Raw genomic sequence first — 22196 nt, 5'->3', positions numbered from 1 at the left:
ACCCAAAATTTTCACCCTGGGGGTCCCAGTGTTTTTTTGTTTTCCCTGTTTGCTGCTTCTGTCTACTATAATATAAAGAAGGAGTATTATGTGCTTTTGCAGGAGAGTGTTGGATGAGGCTTGATTGAAAGTGGAAGTGTGGCACAACACAAAGAAAATTCAAAGGGTTGATTTTTAGTTTGTTGCCTTTTCTTTATAGTTTAATTGGAACTTGGAACTGTCTACCTTGAACTAGGAGGACAAGTCAAACATGACAGTGTCTATGGTTACAACCCAGCAAGGTGTTACCGCAATTCTGGAATCCAATCAGATCCAAAAAGAACACATTTTTAGCTCAAGAATATAGATTTTGGTGGAAAGTCAGTGTGGATGACATATTGAACATCTATCAATAACAACAGAGACACCATTTTAAAAACACATAAACCTTTGCTTTCTTTTTTAATCCATTCTGCAAATATAACCAGGCAATACCGGGTACTTCAGCTAGTGTTGTAATAAATTCTGCGTTCATGTTTGTGTTTTAACAGCATTAAAATGTGAAACTGAACCCACTGAGATAGGATATGAGTTCCTGGAAAATGATGATTCATAGAGATTAATGCACAACTTTATGATGTATATAGAAACAATTTTTGTTCTTCCCAAAATCTCTCTTACCTGGACATGTTACAGATAAGTTTAAAGTAATTCCTTGTTAACCCCACACCTGAAGCTGATAAGCAAAAAGCATCACCGGCAGATTGAAGAACAAGTCATTGACATCACTTTTAATATACAGTATGGTGTTGTTTTTGGTCCTCTGGTGAGAGGAAATACAGCTATGAAAAGGAATATGAAATAAACAGGGCATCATAATAACTTAATAACCTGTATAAGTATAAAATAAAGTGGAAAATAAAAAAAACTGAAATCAGAAAAAGCTGACACCATTGGTGCCTCCTTCTTCTTTTTTATTTTGTAGAATGACTAGCATAACTTAAGCCACCTGCTGAGCACACACAGTGAGAATGGCACCGACAACTGCCACAGTAAGAACACGACAGTACAGTCATCCTGCAAAGTAGGAAGATAGCAGCATACAGTAGTTAACAAAAACAAGTAAGACATATTAATAAAACAAATGTGAAAAGTACACCAAATAGTAGTACACAGTAGTTGTGCGGGATGATTGTAAATTACCCTCCATTGTAAACATGAATAGACTTGCAGTTTGAACTTTTGGAGTGACCAAGTTTAGGTTTGCAATTTTTAATGCAGTTACCTTGAACTACTGGAGCTTACTGACAAACTCATAGGGTTTTCTGGTAGTTCTGTAGATATCCATGAAGTAAAATATCGCACAATATTTGTATGTTCCAGTTTTGCCAATGCAGCAACTTCACGGGAAGCTTTCCTAAAAATGGTTAAAAGTAAAATAAAGTTCTTTATAATATACATTAAATACTGTAATGTAATGTAATATTATACTATATTGTACATCCTATCTATATAATAAAAGCCCAGAGCGGTGTCCATGTCCGTGTCCGGGTCCGCGTTCCTTTTGGCTGTATAGCCGCCCCATAGAAAAGCCCCAGTTCATCCCCTCTCAGAATTCCTGCTTACCCCCTCCGTTCTTTCCCCTTTGCTTTTATTTTTCCTGTTCCCGAAAATCTTTTCAAAACAAAAGTAAAGAAATAGACAGAGCGTCACATTAACGTCTTCTCCCCTCTGCCTATTAAATAATCAATAAAATGAAATAAAAAAATCACGAAAGAAATAGAAACCACAACCTACCCTTACAGCATCCACCGCGCTTCTGGCGTTACAGCCAAACACATGGTGTATGCAGGTTATGAGGTGTGACACTAATTAACGCCCGTACTACAACAGATTATATTGTTGATATACTATTAACTATTTACAGGGATCAACTCTTTTGGGGGGACGGCACGGTAGCGCAGTGGTGCAGTGATAGCGCTGCTGCCTCGCAGTTAGGAGATCTGGGTTCACTTCCCGGGTCCTCCCTGCGTGGAGTTTGCATGTTCTCCCCGTGTCTGCGTGGGTTTCCTCCCACAATCCAAAGACATGCAGGTTAGGTGGATTGGCGATTCTAAATTGGCCCTAGTGTGTGCTTGGTGTGTGGGTGTGTTTGTGTGTGTCCTGCCCAGGATTGGTTCCTGCCTTGTGTTGGCTGGGACTGGCTCCAGCAGACCCCCCGTGATCCTGTGTTCAGATTCAGTGGGTTAGAAAATGAATGGATGGATGAACTCTTTTGGGGAAGTTCATAACAAAAAAAAAAAAAAATTATAAATAACATTACTATGTGCAATGAAGGTGATGGACACGATGACACAGTGCTGCATGTCACTGACGCAGTTAATGAAGACCACTCAAATAATCTACATCGCTTTGCTCTTCAGAATGAACTACCACTACATGCCCCCTCAACAAGCACAGAACATCCTCAACGGTATCATCCTCCTCTTCCTTACAACCTTTTACACAACGTATACGATTCTCATTAGTTTGGGTCCCACACTTCGTGAATCGTAGGTTTTATTTTGAAATTTTGTTTCCCATGCAAAAATCAAATGTGGTGCGATGAAGGACCCAGTTCACGAGTGGCAGCCGCGTTTAAACAGGGAGTCCTTCAACTGTGGTCATCCAATGCACAGCGTAGCAAGTGCCAAGTTGCTAGTATATAATAATATGATATACAGTATATCTCATGTAACTGCACATGACCCAGCCTCTCCCCACAAAGCTGGCTTGATTATCAAGTCACCAAAAAGTTTTTTATACAAAAAGCACTTCATGTAGCATGGAAGAAGTAACAGATAGATGCTACGTCATTTGGCCCAAAAAGGAAATTTAGCTTTTTACAAAAACTCAAGAAATATTATAAAAAAAAACAACAGCCCTCCTCAAATACACACAAGAATTACAAAGAAGAACAAACTCCAGCAGTATTTCACTTCGACTGAGCAATTTATTGGCTGAAGGTACCTAATGACAGTGTGTCTTCCTTTTATCTTTCACTATATCTTCCATAGGTCGAGAGTGCATCCTATAACTAAGCCTGCTTTCTTAACACTAGAATTACCAGAGCCTACGAAAAAACTCTTAGATCCGTCCCACCTTAAAACGTTTCGCATCTCTCCATCAGCGTCTTTTGTCCTTTAAATGTGTTGACAAGCAGCAGACAGCAAGCAGTCTGCCATCACATCCCTGACCGGCGCACAGTTTTCTCAACTCAAGTCTGTTTGCCTGCGTGTCAGTTACTTAGAGTTGTATAGAGTGAGAAGTCAAACAAAATGACACCTTTTATAAATACTATATCGTTATTTGGAACACTTGCATTTCATTTGTGTTCCGTGTCTACAACAATCTATGTAAACACATCATTAAAACAGAAACGTTTTTCATGTTTTAGTAATAATCATGATTTACGTAATGATTACAAATGATTACGGCTTTGACATCATGGATCAGAAGGCGCATACTAATTCAGCGTGAGTAGGAACAGTCAAGAATAAAACTGAATAAAAAAAATTCACATTCACAGTCATTCTCAGTCACGCACAACACTCACATCCACATCCACAGTTTTCCCAGTCTCGTTCGTGCAGTTTGTACCACATCTTTATTTGAAAACGGCGTCAGATCGGAAGGGGGTGTGTGTGTCTGGAAGCTTGAACATGAGTCAGACAATAAAACTGGGGCGCTGCACTGAATAAGCTCCAGTTTTATTCTCTCAATCATGATCACGCTCTAACACCCCCCCTCCCCGATCTGACTCTAAGTAGCAGCACCAGCGTAAATTCATACCAGATCTGACACTGTTCGTTTTCAAATAATATTGCATTAGTGCGATGATTTTTTCTGATTAATTTTATACCCAATGTCCCATATATTTGTCTCTTTCTTTTTTTTCTCCGTGCTGCGTCGACATCATGCACCAGAAGGCGTGAGTTTATTCAGTGCAGCAGGAACACTCAATAAAACTGAATAAAAAAAAAATAAAGTGACAGTGAGATACAAAGAAGGCAGATTCACCAGCGTTTGTATGTCAGCTTTTATCCCTCCAGATCAGAGAATGTCCATTTCGATCTGGCTCTTACATACAAAGGACGGTGCATGTGCCCAAAACATTAACATTTATACGTTACTTACATAAAAGCCAGATCGAATGTTATTTACCTTTATTTATTTACTTACCTCCTACAGTCTCAAGTAGAGTGCAGAGCTTCCCATGTACATATACAAAGTACAGCGATTTTTGATCTGATGTAGAACCGCCATCATGATTTAAGTTTACCTCTGTTATAGTGTGTCTATGTGAAAACAGCAGTGTCAAATGCGGTGGGTGGGGGGGGAATTGGGATTGTGAACACGGCTGAGAGAATAAAACTGAATAAAAAAAAAATAAAGCTAACCATAACAAGTACCATAAATTACACCGGCTGTTACAGACAGGAATCAAACGTATGTTATTTATGTTTTTAATCTGAAATAGGAAGAATACGAGCAGCTCACTTCTCAAAACGGATTCGTCCAGGATCGAACCGTGAAGCTTTGATTACCAATCAACAGTTGATACCGTTGCATTACTGAAGCTGTAGTAGCAACTGCGTGACAATGTTGCACACTAACGCTAAGTTGTTTTTCTGCAGTTATATTTTTGAATGGAAGCGCATTTGTTCTTTTATATTTGTACCTTTTGTGAAAGTGTTTCTTTGATATTTTGAATTCAGGCTTCACTCATTATACACTTCATGTTTATATTTTGTCAATTATTACTAAAACATGAAAAACATTTTTGTTTTAACGATGTGTTTACATAGATCATTGTAGACACGGAACACATGTGAAATACAAGTGTTCCAAATAACGATATAGTATTTATAAAAGGTGTCATTTTGTTTGACTTCTCACTCTATACAATTCCAAGGAATTGACACGCAGATAAACAGACTTGAGCTGAGAAAACTGTGTGGGGTGGGGGATGTGATAGCAGGCTGCTTGCTGTTTGCTGTTTATCAACACATTTATAGGACAAAAGACGCTGACGGAGAGATGCGAAGCGTTTTAAGGTGGGACGGATCCACGAGTTTTTTCGCAGGCTCTGGTAATTCTAGGGTTAATCAGCTTGTTGATTCACTAGGCCTCTCTTGAAGTAATGTTACCAACTTAAGTATACTACAGTTTAGAAATTTTAGACAATGTAAAGATGTCACTACCCACATTAACAGAACACGGGCTCCTATGATGAAAGAGTCGGCTCTGTCTGTTCATTGATGTGGACCCCCGAGCACTTACAGAAGTGAGTAACTGACATAGCTACTCCCTGAATAGTAACAAAGCACCTCACAGTACAAATACAAATTTGCCTGAACTTGTGTCAGAGTCGCTCGCTAGCTAATAAAGTAGCTGGTTGGATTTCCCATCTCCCTCTGACTTTCTCTCATTAATTACCATGACCACTATCACCTAAGTGTATTAAGAACTACTCCTGCTCTGCCCTTTCTAATGTCCAGTAGGACAATGGCAGTCCCCCTTTTAGAACATTCATAAATAACTGTTATTTTACTCAAGATTCCTTTCCACAGATACAACATGTCCAATAGTTACAGGACACTACCCATTCCTTGTTTTGCTGAGGCCAAGCTTTAAGAAAAACAAAATGGATCAGTTGTTGAGGGAACATGCACAGAAAACACTTACTTATTATACTTGACTCTTTTCACTGCATAAAAAGTCTTGTCGATTATCTTCCTAGCTTTCCATACATTTCCAAAACCTCCTTTGCCAAGATGGCTTATTTCCTGAAACTCATACTCCAATCTGCAAATCAGAAATAGAATATTTTCTTTCTCTGTCATAAATGTACTGTTAAGAAACATTAATTAGTGTTCATCATCCTCTCATGTTCTGTTCATGTAAGTTATAGGTCTTTCTTAGGTAAAGTCATATATAACTTGAGCTTGTTAGGCCAGGTCTTTTATTTTTGTGAAGATAAAATCTGTGCTGCTTCTTTGTAGCTTAGCAAGTCTGGTAAATGTTTCAGTTCAATTCATTTTTTTAAGACCTTTTCCAAACTACATTCTTGGCAACACTCCAGTTTAGGTTACTGCAAAAATGCCTCTATTACTCATATACTGTCATATAACAAGACCGTAACAAAGGCTTCTTTTGGTCTTACTAACTTTTACAAAGCATCCGTAAAGAGATCATTTAATTATGTGCAGTGTGGCATACTGACATGCTGGTAAAATTAACTGTAAATATAAAGGATTCACAGGCATTATATACACAGATATGCAGTATCAAGAGAAATGTGTGTATGTTAAGGCACCTCGGACCACTCCAAAGTGAAGGGATTTTAGAAGGCCATATTGCAGAGATGAATAAACACTTAAGTGATGTTTTGCAAGTGCTTTAGTAATAGACGTGTCGTGGTATACGCCTCCACACTGGAAGGACCGGTGGAGGTAGCATAACCAGAGCATTACCTCCCCCCGGGCGCTAGGTGGCAGCCTCCCTGGGTTGCAGCAGTGCCTTGGACTCCTGCAGGGCTCCATGGGAATTGGAGTGTGATACAGCCATGTTGGGTTCCCTATTGCTGAGCTTTTCTAATTGATTTTAGCATCTGATAAGCAAAAAAGAAAAATTGCTTGTACTTACCCTGGGACATTTGAGGCAGGAACCATTCTTGTCACTTGGTCACTTTTGGCTTTAATAAAATTGTTTTCCTTAAACATGCAAGTTAAAAGCAGATTTTACACATCATAATTGCTTGAATAAAATCATAGACTTTATTTAGCTTTAAATGATTTAGTTCCTGTATTAAACAGATGGGTACTAAGTACAATCACTTTCAACTACTAAGTAACATGAAACTCAATATAACAGTGCAATAACAGTATGAGTATGCAGTAAGTGCCAGAAATCGTCAAAAAGTTTTTTTTTTCCAAGTACCTGATTTCTTTTCATTTACCAGCCTAATACAAAAACACAGAGTGTTATTATTATTAAAATAAATACTACTTTAGGTAATTGTAAGCATTCTGCAGAAAGTGGAAATTTCATTTTCTGACATTTTAAATCTCTTACATTTTCACTTCTGGACAAATATAGGCTAGCTCACTGCTCTTGAAAATCTCACTTTTTATTGTACATTTGTAAATACATATACAAGTGAGGGAATATGTAGAGTGATGATACATTATTGTACAATACCAATAAAACAATAAAGCAGTTGTAGCAACAGCAGTAAATGCTCTGTCATATACAGAGCACAGTGAAATTCATACTTGCATGTCCAACCAACATAAATACATCCCCGCACTCCTGCACTATGATCAACAAGAATACATAAAAATACATAACCTTGTGTTATTTCATAGAAAACACAAGTCAAATCCCTGATACACTAGTTACTCTTATTCAGCTAGGTTCCTATGCATAAACACACCCAAAGGGTCCTTTGTCACTATCCAGTCAGCTTGACAAGACAGGACAGGGTCAGTTTGGTTTTTTGCATCTCCTGATGACAGAAGAGATAAATAAAAAGCTAGCTAGAGCTTTTTTATTAGCATTTTTGCATGTCGTTAAGATGTAATAATATTACAATAAAATATAGATACTTATTAAAAAATAATACTACAGGTTAGTACTAAAATTAGTATAGAAAAAAACTGGACAACTGGTTGGTCACCTAACCTGGGGTAATACTGTTGAACTGCGATGAAATTCTCCTAACAGGCTGGCATAACCTGGACTGGAAAGCAGGTTTGAGAAAGTTATTTGTGACCAAATCATCAGTGTATCCTTTCTTTCTTGCTTGTCTAAAACTACACTTGTCCATCCTTTGAAGCTGTAGAAAATGTTGATAAGAACAACCCTTTGGCTGTACTTAGGGGGACTGGGTCATGCCTAAGTTGAGTCTTTGGGAGCTGCACCTCAACACTTTTTCAAGATTTGTGTCAAGAAGCCACTGGAAAACTTTAAATTAAGGCTGATAAAGAAGCTTAGTCTCTCTCTGCTATTGAGGAGAGGCCATTGCAGAAGGCATGCTGGATCTAGGGCTATGCCCAACCACATTGGATCAGAGACTGATTAAGGCAGACAGCCACCTGGTAGCCTAAGCAAGATGAACTATTATTATCTTATTGTTCTGGTATGGTGGTCCTACTTGCAGTTTTAGTTTGCTTATGTTTAGGCACAATTGGAGATCTTAATTTAATCTGTATATAAATAAATTTGTAACTTTTTTTCCTGCCTGTTCTAGTACTCTGAAGTCTGAAGTCATAGATATAAAAGGTAGTGTAACAAATGATGGCTATAGGAGAGATTTTCTAGACATTTTGATCAGGTCTACATAATAAGGAGTATAAGGAGAAAATAGGATCATCCTAGGACCCTTCCATGACAAACCTCTTTTGAAGACTGTACTCATGTGATGGCTGCTCACATGGTCATCCTGTACCTTTAAGTGCCTGTAGTGGTTATAATGACACTGCCCTTCCCTGACAACACAGTGCAATCATTTTAAATTTAACACAGATATAAAGAGTGATGTTACAATACGTGTACCTTTCAAAGCTAGTGTTAAGACCAAGCCACAAACGAGGATGGTAAGCCCTGTGCACATAGTGAGTGCCCATTAAGTAATACAAGACCAAAATAGAAAGAGCAGCATCTAGAAAAGATTTGGAAAAGACTCACTCAGCACCATACAAGGGTATGAGGAAGCAGGTGATTGGGCCCCATTTGGGCCAAGAACACCGGGCCATTAATTATAGAGAGCCTGAACAGGTCCTGGACAATAATGCGGAAATCATGGTCCCAAATTAAGAGACACTTTTAAGGGTGAGGAATGGCAGGAGGCCAGTTATTATTCTCTGTCTTGTAAGCTGGCAACACATGGGACAGGCCCCAAGTGCTTCTTAGAAGAAAGACAGACCAGGCAAGAGACCTTATTGACATCAGGAGGAAAGTGTGTGGCAAACCTGAATAATTAGATAGAAAAAATAGCAAATCTGGGGAGGGGCAAGAGGTGAAAAGGGGGAAAGTTTGGTGTTATTTTGAAGGTGAAAAAGTAGTCGAGCTGCCCCACTACAAAGGCATTTTCCTTATGTTGATTTTCCTTATATATTATACTCTTTAATAAACACACTGATATTCTACTTGTAGCTTTCTTAGCATTATTTGGGGTATGGATAGACCCTATCCTTTATCTTTTTCTTCTTTTCTTTGCAGAAATATAATATTATTTTATATAGTAGAAAAGCAATTGTGAAAATGTTTACTTAAGCTTTCATTGCTAGGAAGCAGAGAAAAAGTATATTTTAGATGGTGCAGATAATGTATCACATGCTGCTTATGAGCTATGATTTTGGTTGTTTAGGGTGTGGAGATATGCTCTGCCTTGAGAGGATAAGATTCTTGCTTTAAATCCCATAAATAGAAATAGCAACACACATTCAAGTAAAGTGCTTTTATGAAAAGAATAAATAAATAAATAAATAAATAAAACAGGGGATTCCATACCAAATTAGGAGGACTGGTCTTAGATGCTTTATGTCTGGGTTTACTGTCTATAATGGACTCATCCTCATCACTGTCATCATGACCACCACTTAGATTTTCTTCATACCTTGTTTTCTTATTAGAGCTTAAAAATAAGTAACGTAAAATCAATTGCATGAATTTTACATAACTAAAAACATACACTACTGGTGAAAAGTGTTGACATCTGTTTTGTCAGTTTTTATGGAAATGAATACAGTTTATTGTCTTAATGTTTTATGAAATCAAGGTATAGAACAAATGAACCGCAAATAAAAAATAAGAAGTGTACAAAGGTTTATTCAAATTTTTAATTCATCAAAGTAGCCTGCGCCTTTTGCTGATATAACCAAACTGTGGTAACCCTTTTGATTCAGAATTTCAGTCACTCTGCCTCCAGCTAAAGCACCACAAACCATCACACTTCCTCCTCCATGTTTGACAGTTGGTGTCACAGACTGAGGAACCATCCTTTTACCAACTTGACAGCTTACATACACCATGTGTGATGAACCGAATATTTCAAATTTTGACTCATTGGTCCACAAGACTTCCTTCCTGTCCACAGTAGTCCATAGCCAATACTCCAAGGCACGATTTTATCCTTTGTCACACATGTGTGCATGGGAGAGATGCTAAAGGGCTTGAGTAAGGGCAGTTCCGAGGCATATAAGGATGTGGCAGAGTGCACTGACTATTCTTCTCCCTTTCCACGGGAGATTCCACCTGGTTCTCTTGACGTCACTTCCGGGATCGAGCCTATGGAAGGAGACCTTGCCGTCTCCGGCCCCTGTGATGTCACGTCCGAGCTCGAACCAATGCCTGAAGACCTTCATGAGCCTGACCCCGATGATCTCACTTCCTGTCTTCCCCTTTAAAAGCCTGCACATTTCCCCTATTCCCTCAGTTCTGTTTTGGACTCGGTTTTGTGCACATCAATGCTGTATACAATTTTGCTACTTTGCAGCCAGGAAATCAATTATACGGGTGGTTGCCCCAAACCTTTCTATGACTCTGTGTCAAGTTTCTGACAACTTTAAGGAATGGCTTTCTTCCTGCCACTCACCCTGTCAAACCTGCAGCACAAAGCCTCCTCTTCACAGTAGAAACTGACACTTTTTTTGACCTGCACTGTTGATCTGTGCTTGAAGCTGTTGTGCAGTGAGGCGTCTGTGATTGAGCAAGCTGGTGACCCCCAGAAACTTGTCTTCTGATTGGCTTGTGACTTTGGGTCTGCAAATCTCTTCCTATTAGACTTTTTTCCAGTTTCCTGTTGCCTTTGGATTGTGTAGTTCACCACTGTACTCACTGACACTTGGATTTTTTTTTTTGGAAAGGCCTACACTTCTAAGGGTAATAACGCTCGGTCTCATTCCATTTGTTAATTGCCATTTTATTACCATTATCACTGGAATTTACATCTTTCTACAGTGTAATACTGTACAAGTAGGATTCCAGTGGGTGTAGTAGTAACGCAGTCTGTTCCAACTCTGCTTTAAGACAAACTGAGGGTTTTAAGAAATCAGCAGAAGTTGGGACACCTGTGCAAAGTGTTTGCTTCAACTTGCAAGGCTTCATTTACTTTAATTGCTGCAGAACATCTGTACAATGTAACTTTTTAGTTGTTCCCTAAAGAAGGCCCTTTTGTAATATTCTGAAATTTCCTTTTTTTCAGTTTTCGCTAGCCTAAACTTTATTTTTAAACATCTGGCAGTTTACTGCTTACTTTTTCACCATTTTAGGTCATTCATTGCATTTCAACTAATTAAATTTGAAGAAAAACTGAAAAAACTGAGGTTTTGACCTGTAGCTTATACTGTTCTATTTCTGAGAACCAAGTATCATTTAAGGAGATAAGGACATTGAATTTACAAATATATATTGTGGACGCTGGCCCAGGCACAGACAGGCCCAGGCCCAACACACTGTTTATTTACAAATATTTACAAACTGTGCACTCACACCCCAGTGCCTCTTGCACTGATTCCCCCAAGTCCAGGCCTCACAGTCTCTGTGCCTTTCTCTCCTGGCCGCCTCCAGTCCTCACTCCAGCTCCGTCCTCTTCCACCCGACTTCTGCCAATGACTGGAGGGAGGCGGCCCCTTATATACAGCTCCTGGATGAGCACCAGGTGTTCCCGGCATTCCTTCCTTGACGCCTCAGCGTGGCGGAAGTGCCGGCTGTCCTCCCAGCAGCTCTCCGGGTGTCTCCCAAAGTCTTCCCCCCAGCACTTCCTGGTGTGGCGGAAGTGTTGGGCTCTCGGGATATTTAGGCACTGGGGCGCCATCTGGTGGTGGCCACGGGTCCCTACAGGGCTGGGCTTCCAAGCCCTGTACCCGAGGCCCCCAGCATAACCAGAACGGACGCCCCCTCTCGGTCTGGAGGAGGCACAAGCCCTCCTCCGGTCCTCCTGAGCGTCCCGGCCGGGCTCCAGCCCCGGCCAGGTACCACACGGGATATTCAGGCACCGGGGCGCCGTCTGGCGGTGGCCACGGGTCCCTACAGGGCTGGGCTTCCAAGCCCTTTACCCGAGGCCCCCAACATAACCAGGGCGGACGCCCCCTCTCGGTCTGGAGGAGGCACAAGCCCTCCTCCGGTCCTCCTGGGCGTCTCAGCCGGGGACCACAATATACCAGTAACGGCACATTGCACGATGATATGCAGTGACTACACTTGATTTGAGTATTCCTAGTTTTCATCCTCTTTCTCTGTACGTTTAGCATTTGTTTGCTCAGAGGTTGAGGTGCTTGCTGCTTCCTGAGCAGCTCTTTTTTTCTCCACCCTAGAGGCCTGCTTCTTCTCTTCTTTCGTCAGCATCTTTTCACATTAAAACTGATTAAGTCATTGTTTGTGTTTGAATTACTTAGTACATTTTCTTTAATTTTTCATTTAAGCTGGCATTTAAGTATTCAATCTGCCTCAAGAATTATGTAAGATATGAAGAGGTAGGGGAAGTGATGGCAAAGGTGGTAGGGATGAGAACGGTGCCCATACACATGCGCTACACGGCTGTCCTGCTGCTGAGAGTTGAAATAAAGTAAAATAAAAATGAAAAGTGTAATAAAAAATCATCACCCCAAAAGCAGATTGTAGACGTCACATAGTATATGTGTACCAAGTTTCAGGTTAGTAATTCAAACGGTTTGTGAGCTACAGGTGATTTAAAATCCTGGACAGACTTTAATTCTCATGGATATGCCTCTTCATTGGGAAGAACAACTACTTTTTTCTTCCCTGATGGCAACACGAATTAGACGATCTACAAGTCTCCAACTTAAAGTTTAAATCCAAACAATATATTCGATCTCTTTTCGCTGTTCTGTTATTTCACCGAGTAATGATTTCCATTTGTTTGCGCTAATGCGATCTTTAATATCCTTTTTTTGAGACTTTTGAATTTTCGTACTTCCATTATCTCTAACCTGCTCAGCATGTGTACTGTGCCATTTTTGAATTCTTTACGATGTTCTACTTTGCCATCTAATCTTCGTCTTTTATTTCTGGCCCCGGTCGTGGTTAAATCTCTTGGCACAAAGACTCGTCTCGCAGGATGTGAAAGTGTCTCTCTGAGAAAATCATGTCTCGTCTCCTTCCAAGATTTTTTTTTATAATATATATATATATATATATATATATATATATATACACAGAAATACATTGTCACACTTGCATATCGGAGGATCCCCTTACAGGGTCTATCAAGGTATGTAATAACACTCTGGGACAACAGGGGGCACTAACACTAACATTATCATCTCCTTCTCTCTCCACATTGCTGAAGAACTGAGAACAACTGAGTCTGCTCCCTCCAGTTCATTCACCATAAAAGCTCGGGCTTCCCAGCAGGAGGTGTCATTTTTGACAAGAGCTCCTGAGAAACTGACCGAAGATCAGTGGCTAACCAGTCAATATATCTAGCTAATTCTTGCCCTAATCCTTGGAGGGCTAGTATGCTCAAGGGTGTTTATTTTTGTTGGACATGTAAAAGTTAAAGAGGACAACCTGATTGGTTTCCCAAATTTTGCTTTTTGTGGAGCTGTTGTTACTGCACCCAGCTACAGCCTATTTACAAATATCATCAGATTAGGTTGTGATTTTGGACATGAATATTATCTTTATTATGTGTGATCATAGTTGTGTGTGTCATTATGTGCAATATTTTTCCATTGGTTTTGTTGTTATTCTACAACACCATATTGTTTATGATTTTTGAATATGACATTGTTATTTTGTAGCTTGTTTTGTCTTTGGAACCCAGTATGCCAGTAATGTTTTCCTTCTCTGCCATCCTTCTCACTCTGGCAGATCAAAAACTTAGACTGCTCCATATGAGCAACCCCAAGATGAAAGATGTGTTTAGTGAACTCAAGCAAATGAGGAAGGAAATAAAAGTCTTTCAAAAACAAGTGAGTGATATTATGGTATCATTCCAGCAGATGGCACCAGAGTTCAGCCATGTGCAGAAAGGTCTACAGTCTTCAACTAACCCACCTCTGTAATAACAGTCACTGAACCTACATCCAAATAGATTTATAGATTTTAAAAAAATGTAGAGGCTTTTTAAATCGGTATTGACTGGTTTTCAATCAAAAACTGTAAGCATATCCAGAATTTCTTGTAATATCTCAGTTTGGATGATAATCTGTCAGAGCAGGTCTGTGCATTGTGTGAGGCAAATCATATGTGCTGTTTCTCTCTTGAGGTCTTCTTAAGTGAATTTACAAAAATGTTTGATTAACCAGAGGGAAAAGACATAGTCATGAATTGCATATTGGATTTTAAGCAGGGGAATACATCCATTAATGATTATATTGTGACTTTTAAATCTATTATAGCAAATATGAGTTGTGAGGAAACAACATCAGTTTCTCTGTTTAGAAATTATAAATGTAACAGTAAGAACTACCAGCAAGCAAAATGCAAACGCAAATCGTTGCCAGGGGAATCAAGGCCAGAGCTGAGAGACCTGATATGTGAGACATATAAAACATGAGGGAAAAACGAGAATCAAAAGTCAAAGATGAAAAAGTGTACAAAAAAAACAGAAACCTGACACTAGAGCCTACTTGGTACACAAGCTATCACTAACAGGGTTTTACTTTTCAAGATGTGGGAGGGATAATGCACAAAGGAACCACAACCATATTGGCTAAAGCCAATTTTATATTGATGGGCATTTTGCATGAATCAGCAGTTGTTTGATCAACATTACTTTTAGTGGAGAAAAGCTCCATTTTGGTATCCTGTGGTGGTGCCTCCATTTTTTAATTAGAAGACAGAGATGGCTAAGACGATTACAATGTGAGTGTCTGTTGCCTTTCTTTTTTACTTGTTAAACACCAGCAGCATTAGGGGATGTGGGATTGAATGAATTAAAGGATAAAATCTTCAGTATGCTGAAAGTAATGACCAAATATGTCAACGTGATCACCAAGACACATGGCCAGCAACTATAAACATTAAAGCCACAGCAAAGTAAAGGCAATTGCAAAATCAGGGAACAAAAATACAAAATGTCATCACCAAATTAACAAAAAATAAATAATCAACAAGATATACATGCACAAATATTCTTCAACTGAAACAAAATTATACTAAATGTTTCAAAATATAGATTCAACGCATCAAGTCTCATACTACGTATTGGGTATTAATTACTTAAAATGTCAGCGGTGGTTTGGCACCCTGCCCAGGATTGGTTCCTGCCTTGTGCCCTTGTGTTGGCTGGGATTAGCTCCAGCAGACCCCCGTGACCCTGTGTTCGGATTCAGTGGGTTGGAAAATGGATGGATGGATACTTAAAATGTTTCTCATCATTTTAAATAAGTCTCAAGCTTTCAAATCACAGTACATTTCCTGATGTTGACAGTCTTGTTTCAATTGGTCACACATACAGCATCAGTGACATTTCTGCTTACCTTATGCCTGAAGATGATGATGTTTTTCTGCTTGGGGTTTGGAATTCCAGCTGAAAAATATAACAAATAAAATATAGTAATATTCCTACCAAAGTATCTGTTTAGTTCATTTTTAAATTTTATGGCACAATATACATTAACTGATTGATTGGTTGACTGATTGGTTGATTGGCTATATTATTTGCCCTGTGAGTCTGTATCCTTGTTTTTAAGTTTCTGCTGCTGCATGCATTTGGGATTATTAAAGTTTATGTAATCTAATCTAATAAGCAAAATACATACAATTGCATTTATAGTTGTATTTGTCTCAAGGGAAATATATTTGTGTGTTTTGTCCTGTAAATGTGTGTATCTCTCTCAAACAATGCTTTTAAGTTGTAAAGTTATATTTTTATTCTCATTACAGTGTAACACATACCGGTCTACTTATTGAGACTGACTTCATTTCAACATCTGCTTGTGGTCCCATCACAGAAGGACTACAAAAACATGATAAATAAGAAAGGTAAGTTGTTATTGCTGTGAAAGTAGCATTTATTCACTCATTAGGTGGCAAATATAAGATACTAATCATCTCAAAACTTGAACAAGCATACAAGACCAAAATGTAACATACTGTAGGTAGCATGAATATATATTTTAAGCATTTAGAATTAAAGCTGGATTGCATAGTGGCCTACAATCTTCACCCATGAAAGCTGAGAGGGTGGGCTCTAGAGTTTTGACTGGTGTGTCATCTTTCAGGAGTGCAGTGAGTGGCTCGTAGGCTGGATGTGCAGTAGACACTCCAGATGCCGACTCCTGAAATGACACTGAATCCAGAACTCCACAAATTAAAGCAGACACTTCACACAGTAATTTTGTGCAATATTTTCACTAATGTCCACCAGACAGTGGCTTCACAACTCTAAACAATAATGCTACAGGAAAGTAAAGACAGATACAAAAGGGCGGTGACCCAAAATGAGTAACTAAAAAGAAATAATCGACCAAAAATGCAATGTGCAAATGAATTGCACGTGTGTCAAAATGTATAGTGATCAAACCAAGACAGGTATTGATTACAGAAAAATCTGACTATCCTTGGTATTAAATATTTAAAATGATTCTCATTTAAATTTAATATAAGTCCCCAGTACATTTCATAATGTAGAAAATCAGATCTAAATAACATTTTTAGTTTTGATAACTTTTTTTTAGTTGATCATACTGTATATACAGTATCAGTGTTATTTCTGCTTACCTAATTCTTGAACAGGATGACATCTTGCTGCTTGGAGTGTGGGATTCCAGCTGGACAATATAAAATAATAAATAAAATATATATACACAATACAAATAATTGCATTTCTAGTTGTGTATTCCACAAAGGAAATATATGTGTGCTTTGTCCTTTTAACGTATGTACATCACACAAAACAATGCTACTAAGCTGTAAAGTCATATTTTTATTCTCATTACAGAAAAACACATACCCGTCTTTTCATTGTCACTGACTTCATTTCAATATCTGCTTGTGGTCCCTCCACAGACGAACTACAAGAATGTGAAAAATATGAAAGACAAGTGGATATTGCTATGTAAATATTGTTTCTTCACTCATTAGTCAACAAAAAAGACTCTGACCATCACAAAATTGAAAGAAGCCTTCAAGACAAAATGTAGCATATATAAATACACATTTAAAACATTTAGAATTAAAGCAGGATTGCACAGTGGCCTTGAAATTTGGACTGTCGCTTTCATCCATCATAATTGAGAGGGTGGGCTCAAGTGCTTTGATTGGCACATTGTCTTCCAGCTGTGCAGTGAGTGGCCCATAGATAGCAGACATTCCAGATGTTGACTTCTGAAAGGACACTGAATCCAGAGCTTCATGACTTAAAGCAACCACTTCACACAGTAATTCTGTGAAATATTTCTTGCATTAATGTCTGCCATGGAGTCTGTGGTTACAAGTTTGAATTTTATCTATTATTATATTCACTAATCATGGCAATAGAGAATGGCAAAGTGTTTTCATGTTCATTAGCACGTGCATGTACATATTTCAATATACAGTACTCTGTACACATGACAATAATGATGTTATAAATGAAAATTTTGAGCACCAAATTCTTCCAATCTCAATCCCTACTTGACATGGTACCCAACACAATTAATTGACACAATTAATTAACCTTTGACTTGACACGTATTTTTAGGAAGCCACTGTGCACTGGAGAGATTCCAAAGGACTGGAAAATGGTAAATATCATCCCATTATATAAAAAGGGTGACAGGGCAGATCCAAGCAACTATAGGCCAGTAAGCTTAACATGCATCCCAGGAAAATTAATGGAAGGAATTATTAAGGATAAGATTGAGCAACACATGACAAGGACAGGAGTTATTCTGAACAGTCAGCATGGGTTCAGAAGAGGGAGGTCATGTTTTACTAACATGTTGGAATTCTATGAGGAGGCAACAAAAGGATACGATCAAAGTGGAGCTTATGATATTATTTATCTGGACTTTCAGAAAGCATTTGATAAGGTGCCACATGAGAGGTTGGGCATCAAGTTAAAAGAAGTGGGAGTTCAGGGTGATGTTTTTAGATGGGTGCAGAATTGGTGGTGATCCACAGGGGTCAGTGCTAGGGCCGCTGCTATTTTTAATAAATATAAATGATTTAGATAGGAATATAAGTAACAAGCTGGTTAAGTTTGCAGATGATACCAAGATAGGTGGATTAGCAGATAATTTGGAATCCGTTATATCATTACAGAAGGACTTGGATAGCATACAGGCTTGGGCAGATTTGTGGCAAATGAAATTTAATGTCAGTAAATGTAAAGTATTACACATAGGAAGTAAAAATATTAGGTTTGAATACACAATGGGCGGTCGGAAAATCGAGAGTACACCTTATGAGAAGGATTTAGGAGTCATAGTGGACTCCAAGCTATCAACTTCCCAACAGTGTTCAGAAGCCATTAAGAAGGCTAACAGAATGTTAGGTTATATAGCGCCTCGATGTGTGGAGTACAAGTTCAAGGAGGTTATGCTCAGCCTTTATAATGCACTGGTGAGGCCTCATCTTGAGTACTGTGTGCAGTTTTGGTCTCCAGGCTACAAAAAGGACATAGCAGCACTAGAAAAGGTCCAGAGAAGAGCGACTAGGCTGATTCCAGGGCTACAGGGGTTGAATTATAAGGAAAGATTAAAAGAGCTGACCCTTTACAGTTTAAGCAAAAGAAGATTAAGAGGTGACATGATTGAAGTGTTTAAAATTCTGAAGGGAATTAGTACAGTGGATCGAGACTTGTATTTTAAAATGAGTTCATCGAGAACACGGGGACACAGTTGGAAACTTGTTATGGGTAAATTTCGCACAAACATTAGGAAGTTTTTCTTTATACAAAGAACGATAGACATTTGGAATAAGCTACCAAGTAGTGTGGTAGACAGTAAGACGTTAGGGACTTTCAAAACTCGACTTGAAGGAAACAAGTGGATAGGAAAGGCGAGCTTTTTTGGGCTGAATGGCCTGTTCTCGTCTAGATTGTTCTAATGTTCTAATGTTCTAATTTAATCTGCATGATCATTTGGTTTGGTGATATCTTCTAGGTGCTAATTTCTTTTGGTGGATATTGCCGTTTTGCATTGCTTTTACTGCCAGAAGCCACTACCAATCAAGGTATAGTACACCCTTACTACTCCGATGATTTTTGTTTTTCTTGGGGAGCTGAGAGGAAGAGTGTATGGAGACAAAGCAAGGTGGGAGAGAGTGTTGAACAAGTGTGTAAGAAAGGGGGAAAAAAAAGTTGTGTCACTGAGGCTTACTTCTAAGTTTATTATTATACCAAACTAGGAGGGTGCTACACTTGTGTAAAAAATACTTTTCAGCATGAAAAGCACACAAACAAGCACACACACACACGGTATCTATTGAACTAATAATGGCTCTTGAGAGTGACAATATTTGCTATGTTGATTAGAACATGATGCAGAAAAAGCATTTGACATGATTGAATGGAAATACCTTTTCACTACATTATAGAAATTTGAGTTTGGCCCAAACATTTGTGCATGGATCAAACTACTATATACCAATCCAGAAGCTTCAGTTTGTATTAACAACATTTGTTCAGACTACTTTAAACTAGAACATGGTACCAGACAAGGATGCCCCTTGTCACCTATATGCAATTGCCATTGAACCACTGGCAATATACTGTCGAAATGCTGATCAGATAAAGGGGATTTTCAAAAAAGGACTGGAACAGAAAATTTCTCTATATGCAGATGATATGGTCCTGTATATATCAGACCCACAAAATTCTGTGCCTGCAGTCTTAACAGCACTTACAGAATTTCAAAAGATCTCTGGTCTCAGAATTAATCTGAATAAAAGTGTACTCTTTCCAGTGAATTCTCAAGCATATAATATTAGATTAGACACCCTACCTTTTATCATCGCAGATCAGTTTAAATACCTAGGGGTAAACATCACAAGTAAACAAAGTTCTTTATCAACAACGCAGTCTGTATGGAAAAAATTAATCAAGACTTGCATAGATGGTCAACCATTCATCTCACTCTAGCTGGAAGAATTAACGTTGTTAAGATTAATATTCTTCCTAAACTTCTTTTTTTATTCCAATATACATCAATAAATCATTTTTTAAGCAATTAGATTCAACAATAACCTCATTTATTTGGAACTCAAAACATCCACGTATCCAAAGAGTGACACTACAAAGAAAAAAGGCAGAAGGTGGCATGGCTCTACCTAACTTTCAGTTTTATTACTGGGCAGCAAACATACAAGCTATAAAAACCTGGACACAAATAGATGAACAAACACAGGCCTGGTCCGCAATAGAAGTAAAATCCTGCAGTACTTCTTTATATTCCCTGCTTTGTGCCCCAATAAATGCAAGTTATCGGCAATATACTAATAACCCAATTGTGTTTCACTCACTCAGAATATGGAACCAATGTAGAAAGCATTTTAAGATGGCGAAGCTTTTATCTGTGGCATCTCTGCAAGAGAACCACCTCTTTCAACCCTTGCAAACATATGTAGTTTTTAATATCTGGAAAAGATTTGGGATTAAACTGCTTAGAGATCTTTATATAGACAACGTCTTTGCATCCTATGAACAATTACATTGCAAATTAAACTTTCCAGCTACACATTTCTTTCACTATCTTCAAATTAGGAACTTTGTTAAACAGAACCTGCCCGATTTTCCTCATCTTACACCCTCGTCCATGTTGGAAAAAATATTGCTCAATTTCAAGGACCTAGGCACCATCTCTGCAATATATGAAATTATTTTACAGTCCCTCCCTTTCAAAGATCCAAGAGGAAAATGGGAAGAAGATCTCTTAATCAATATATCAGAAAAGGAATGGAAGGTAGCAATGTAGAGACTTCACTCGAGCTCCATATGCACAAAGTATACAATTATTCAACTCAAAATTATATATCGAGCACATCTGTTTCACCTAAAACTCTCCAAAATGTTTCCAGGGAAAGATCCAACCTGCAAACCTTGCAATCAAGTCCCAGCCTCACTGGGTCACATGTTTTGGGCCTGCACCAATTGAACATCATTTTGGATCAAAGTTTTTAAGTACCTTTCAGACAGCCTTGGTCTCACAATCCCTCCTAACCCATTAACAGCTGTGTTTGTGGTTCTTCCAGATGGGTTTAAAGTGGAGAAGGACAAACAAACTGTGATTGCATTCACTACACTTCTGGCACACATACTTATTTTGCTAAACTGGAAGAATCCTAACTCTCCTCTTTTAAGTCAGTGGGAAACCAATGTTTTATACTATTTGAAATTGGAAAAAATCAAATTTTCAGTTAGAGGATTTGTACAGAATTTTTTCAAAACCTGGCAGGATCTAATCAATAATATTTTAGAATAAGCTCTTAAAGCACAGAGGAAGCAATTATCTCCTCATTTCTTTTTCTTCTCCATTCATCTCTATTGGTCTATTAAACTCATCAATTTAGGTATGTTTACAAGCCTTAAGTTTTACCCCATTGGCCATGCTTGCTCTATCAGGGGTGGGGGGTCGACTTGTTTTTCAATCTCAATCCTATTTTTTGTAAAAATTGATCGATTTGTATGGAATGATTACAATAAAATTATTAAAAATTAAAAAGAAAGAACACGTAAGTAACAGTTTCACTGTACTCTGATACTGCCCTGTGTGGTGCTGAGGTGTCACCTGTTGCATGGCTGCACTCAGGTCCTAATCTGGGATCCTGAGGTAGTTTGTCATGTGGTGTGTGCGGCAACGCACTGTATCAGTGCATGCTTCTAACCTCCTCCTCCTTATCCAGATATCTTTTTAAATTTTGAATGGTAAATGGTTCAATCTCTGACTCTAATTGATTTGGTACCCTGAGCACTTCATTTATGCTTGTTGACTGTTTCACTGTGCCATTTTATTTTGGTGGTTCTCTCTACCATTTTGCATGTTTTTTCATGGCAGCATCCACTTTATTTGTGAGGGTTTATGTATATTCATAAAATAGTTAACGTTTTACAATTGTGTACAATCATTTAAACTTTTGTCAGTTATGTAAAAAAATATATCTTAGTCTGAAAAGTATATACAAACAGATTATACTGGTGTCTACTGAACTAATCATGCAGCCAGAGAGTAGTATCGTGTTGTATGTTCATTAACACCAAAAGCAAGACAGAAAATGAGGACCAC

General features: G+C 38.4%; 1 protein-coding gene across 2 annotated transcripts in view; it reads right to left on the bottom strand.

The window, feature by feature from the left end:
- Nucleotides 1–22196, bottom strand: part of LOC120516523 (interferon-induced, double-stranded RNA-activated protein kinase-like) — a 60713-nt gene that overhangs the window by 13311 nt on the left and 25206 nt on the right. For both annotated transcript variants that reach the window (XR_005630856.1, XM_039738255.1), the window contains exons 9-16: nt 16946–17006; nt 16714–16763; nt 15889–15949; nt 15471–15520; nt 9535–9658; nt 6667–6734; nt 5707–5826; nt 1265–1396 (exon numbers count right to left, since the gene is read on the bottom strand). Coding sequence is in view for 1 of the 2 variants with exons in the window: in XM_039738255.1 (XP_039594189.1) it covers nt 1265–1396; nt 5707–5826; nt 6667–6734; nt 9535–9658; nt 15471–15520; nt 15889–15949; nt 16714–16763; nt 16946–17006 (666 nt within the window). In the remaining variant the exon portion in view is untranslated. The remainder of the gene's footprint in view (nt 1–1264; nt 1397–5706; nt 5827–6666; nt 6735–9534; nt 9659–15470; nt 15521–15888; nt 15950–16713; nt 16764–16945; nt 17007–22196) is intronic.

Source organism: Polypterus senegalus, chromosome 16 (assembly GCF_016835505.1).
Source record: "Polypterus senegalus isolate Bchr_013 chromosome 16, ASM1683550v1, whole genome shotgun sequence".
NCBI lineage: Eukaryota > Metazoa > Chordata > Cladistia > Polypteriformes > Polypteridae > Polypterus > Polypterus senegalus.
This window is presented reverse-complemented; position numbering and strand designations above follow the sequence as displayed.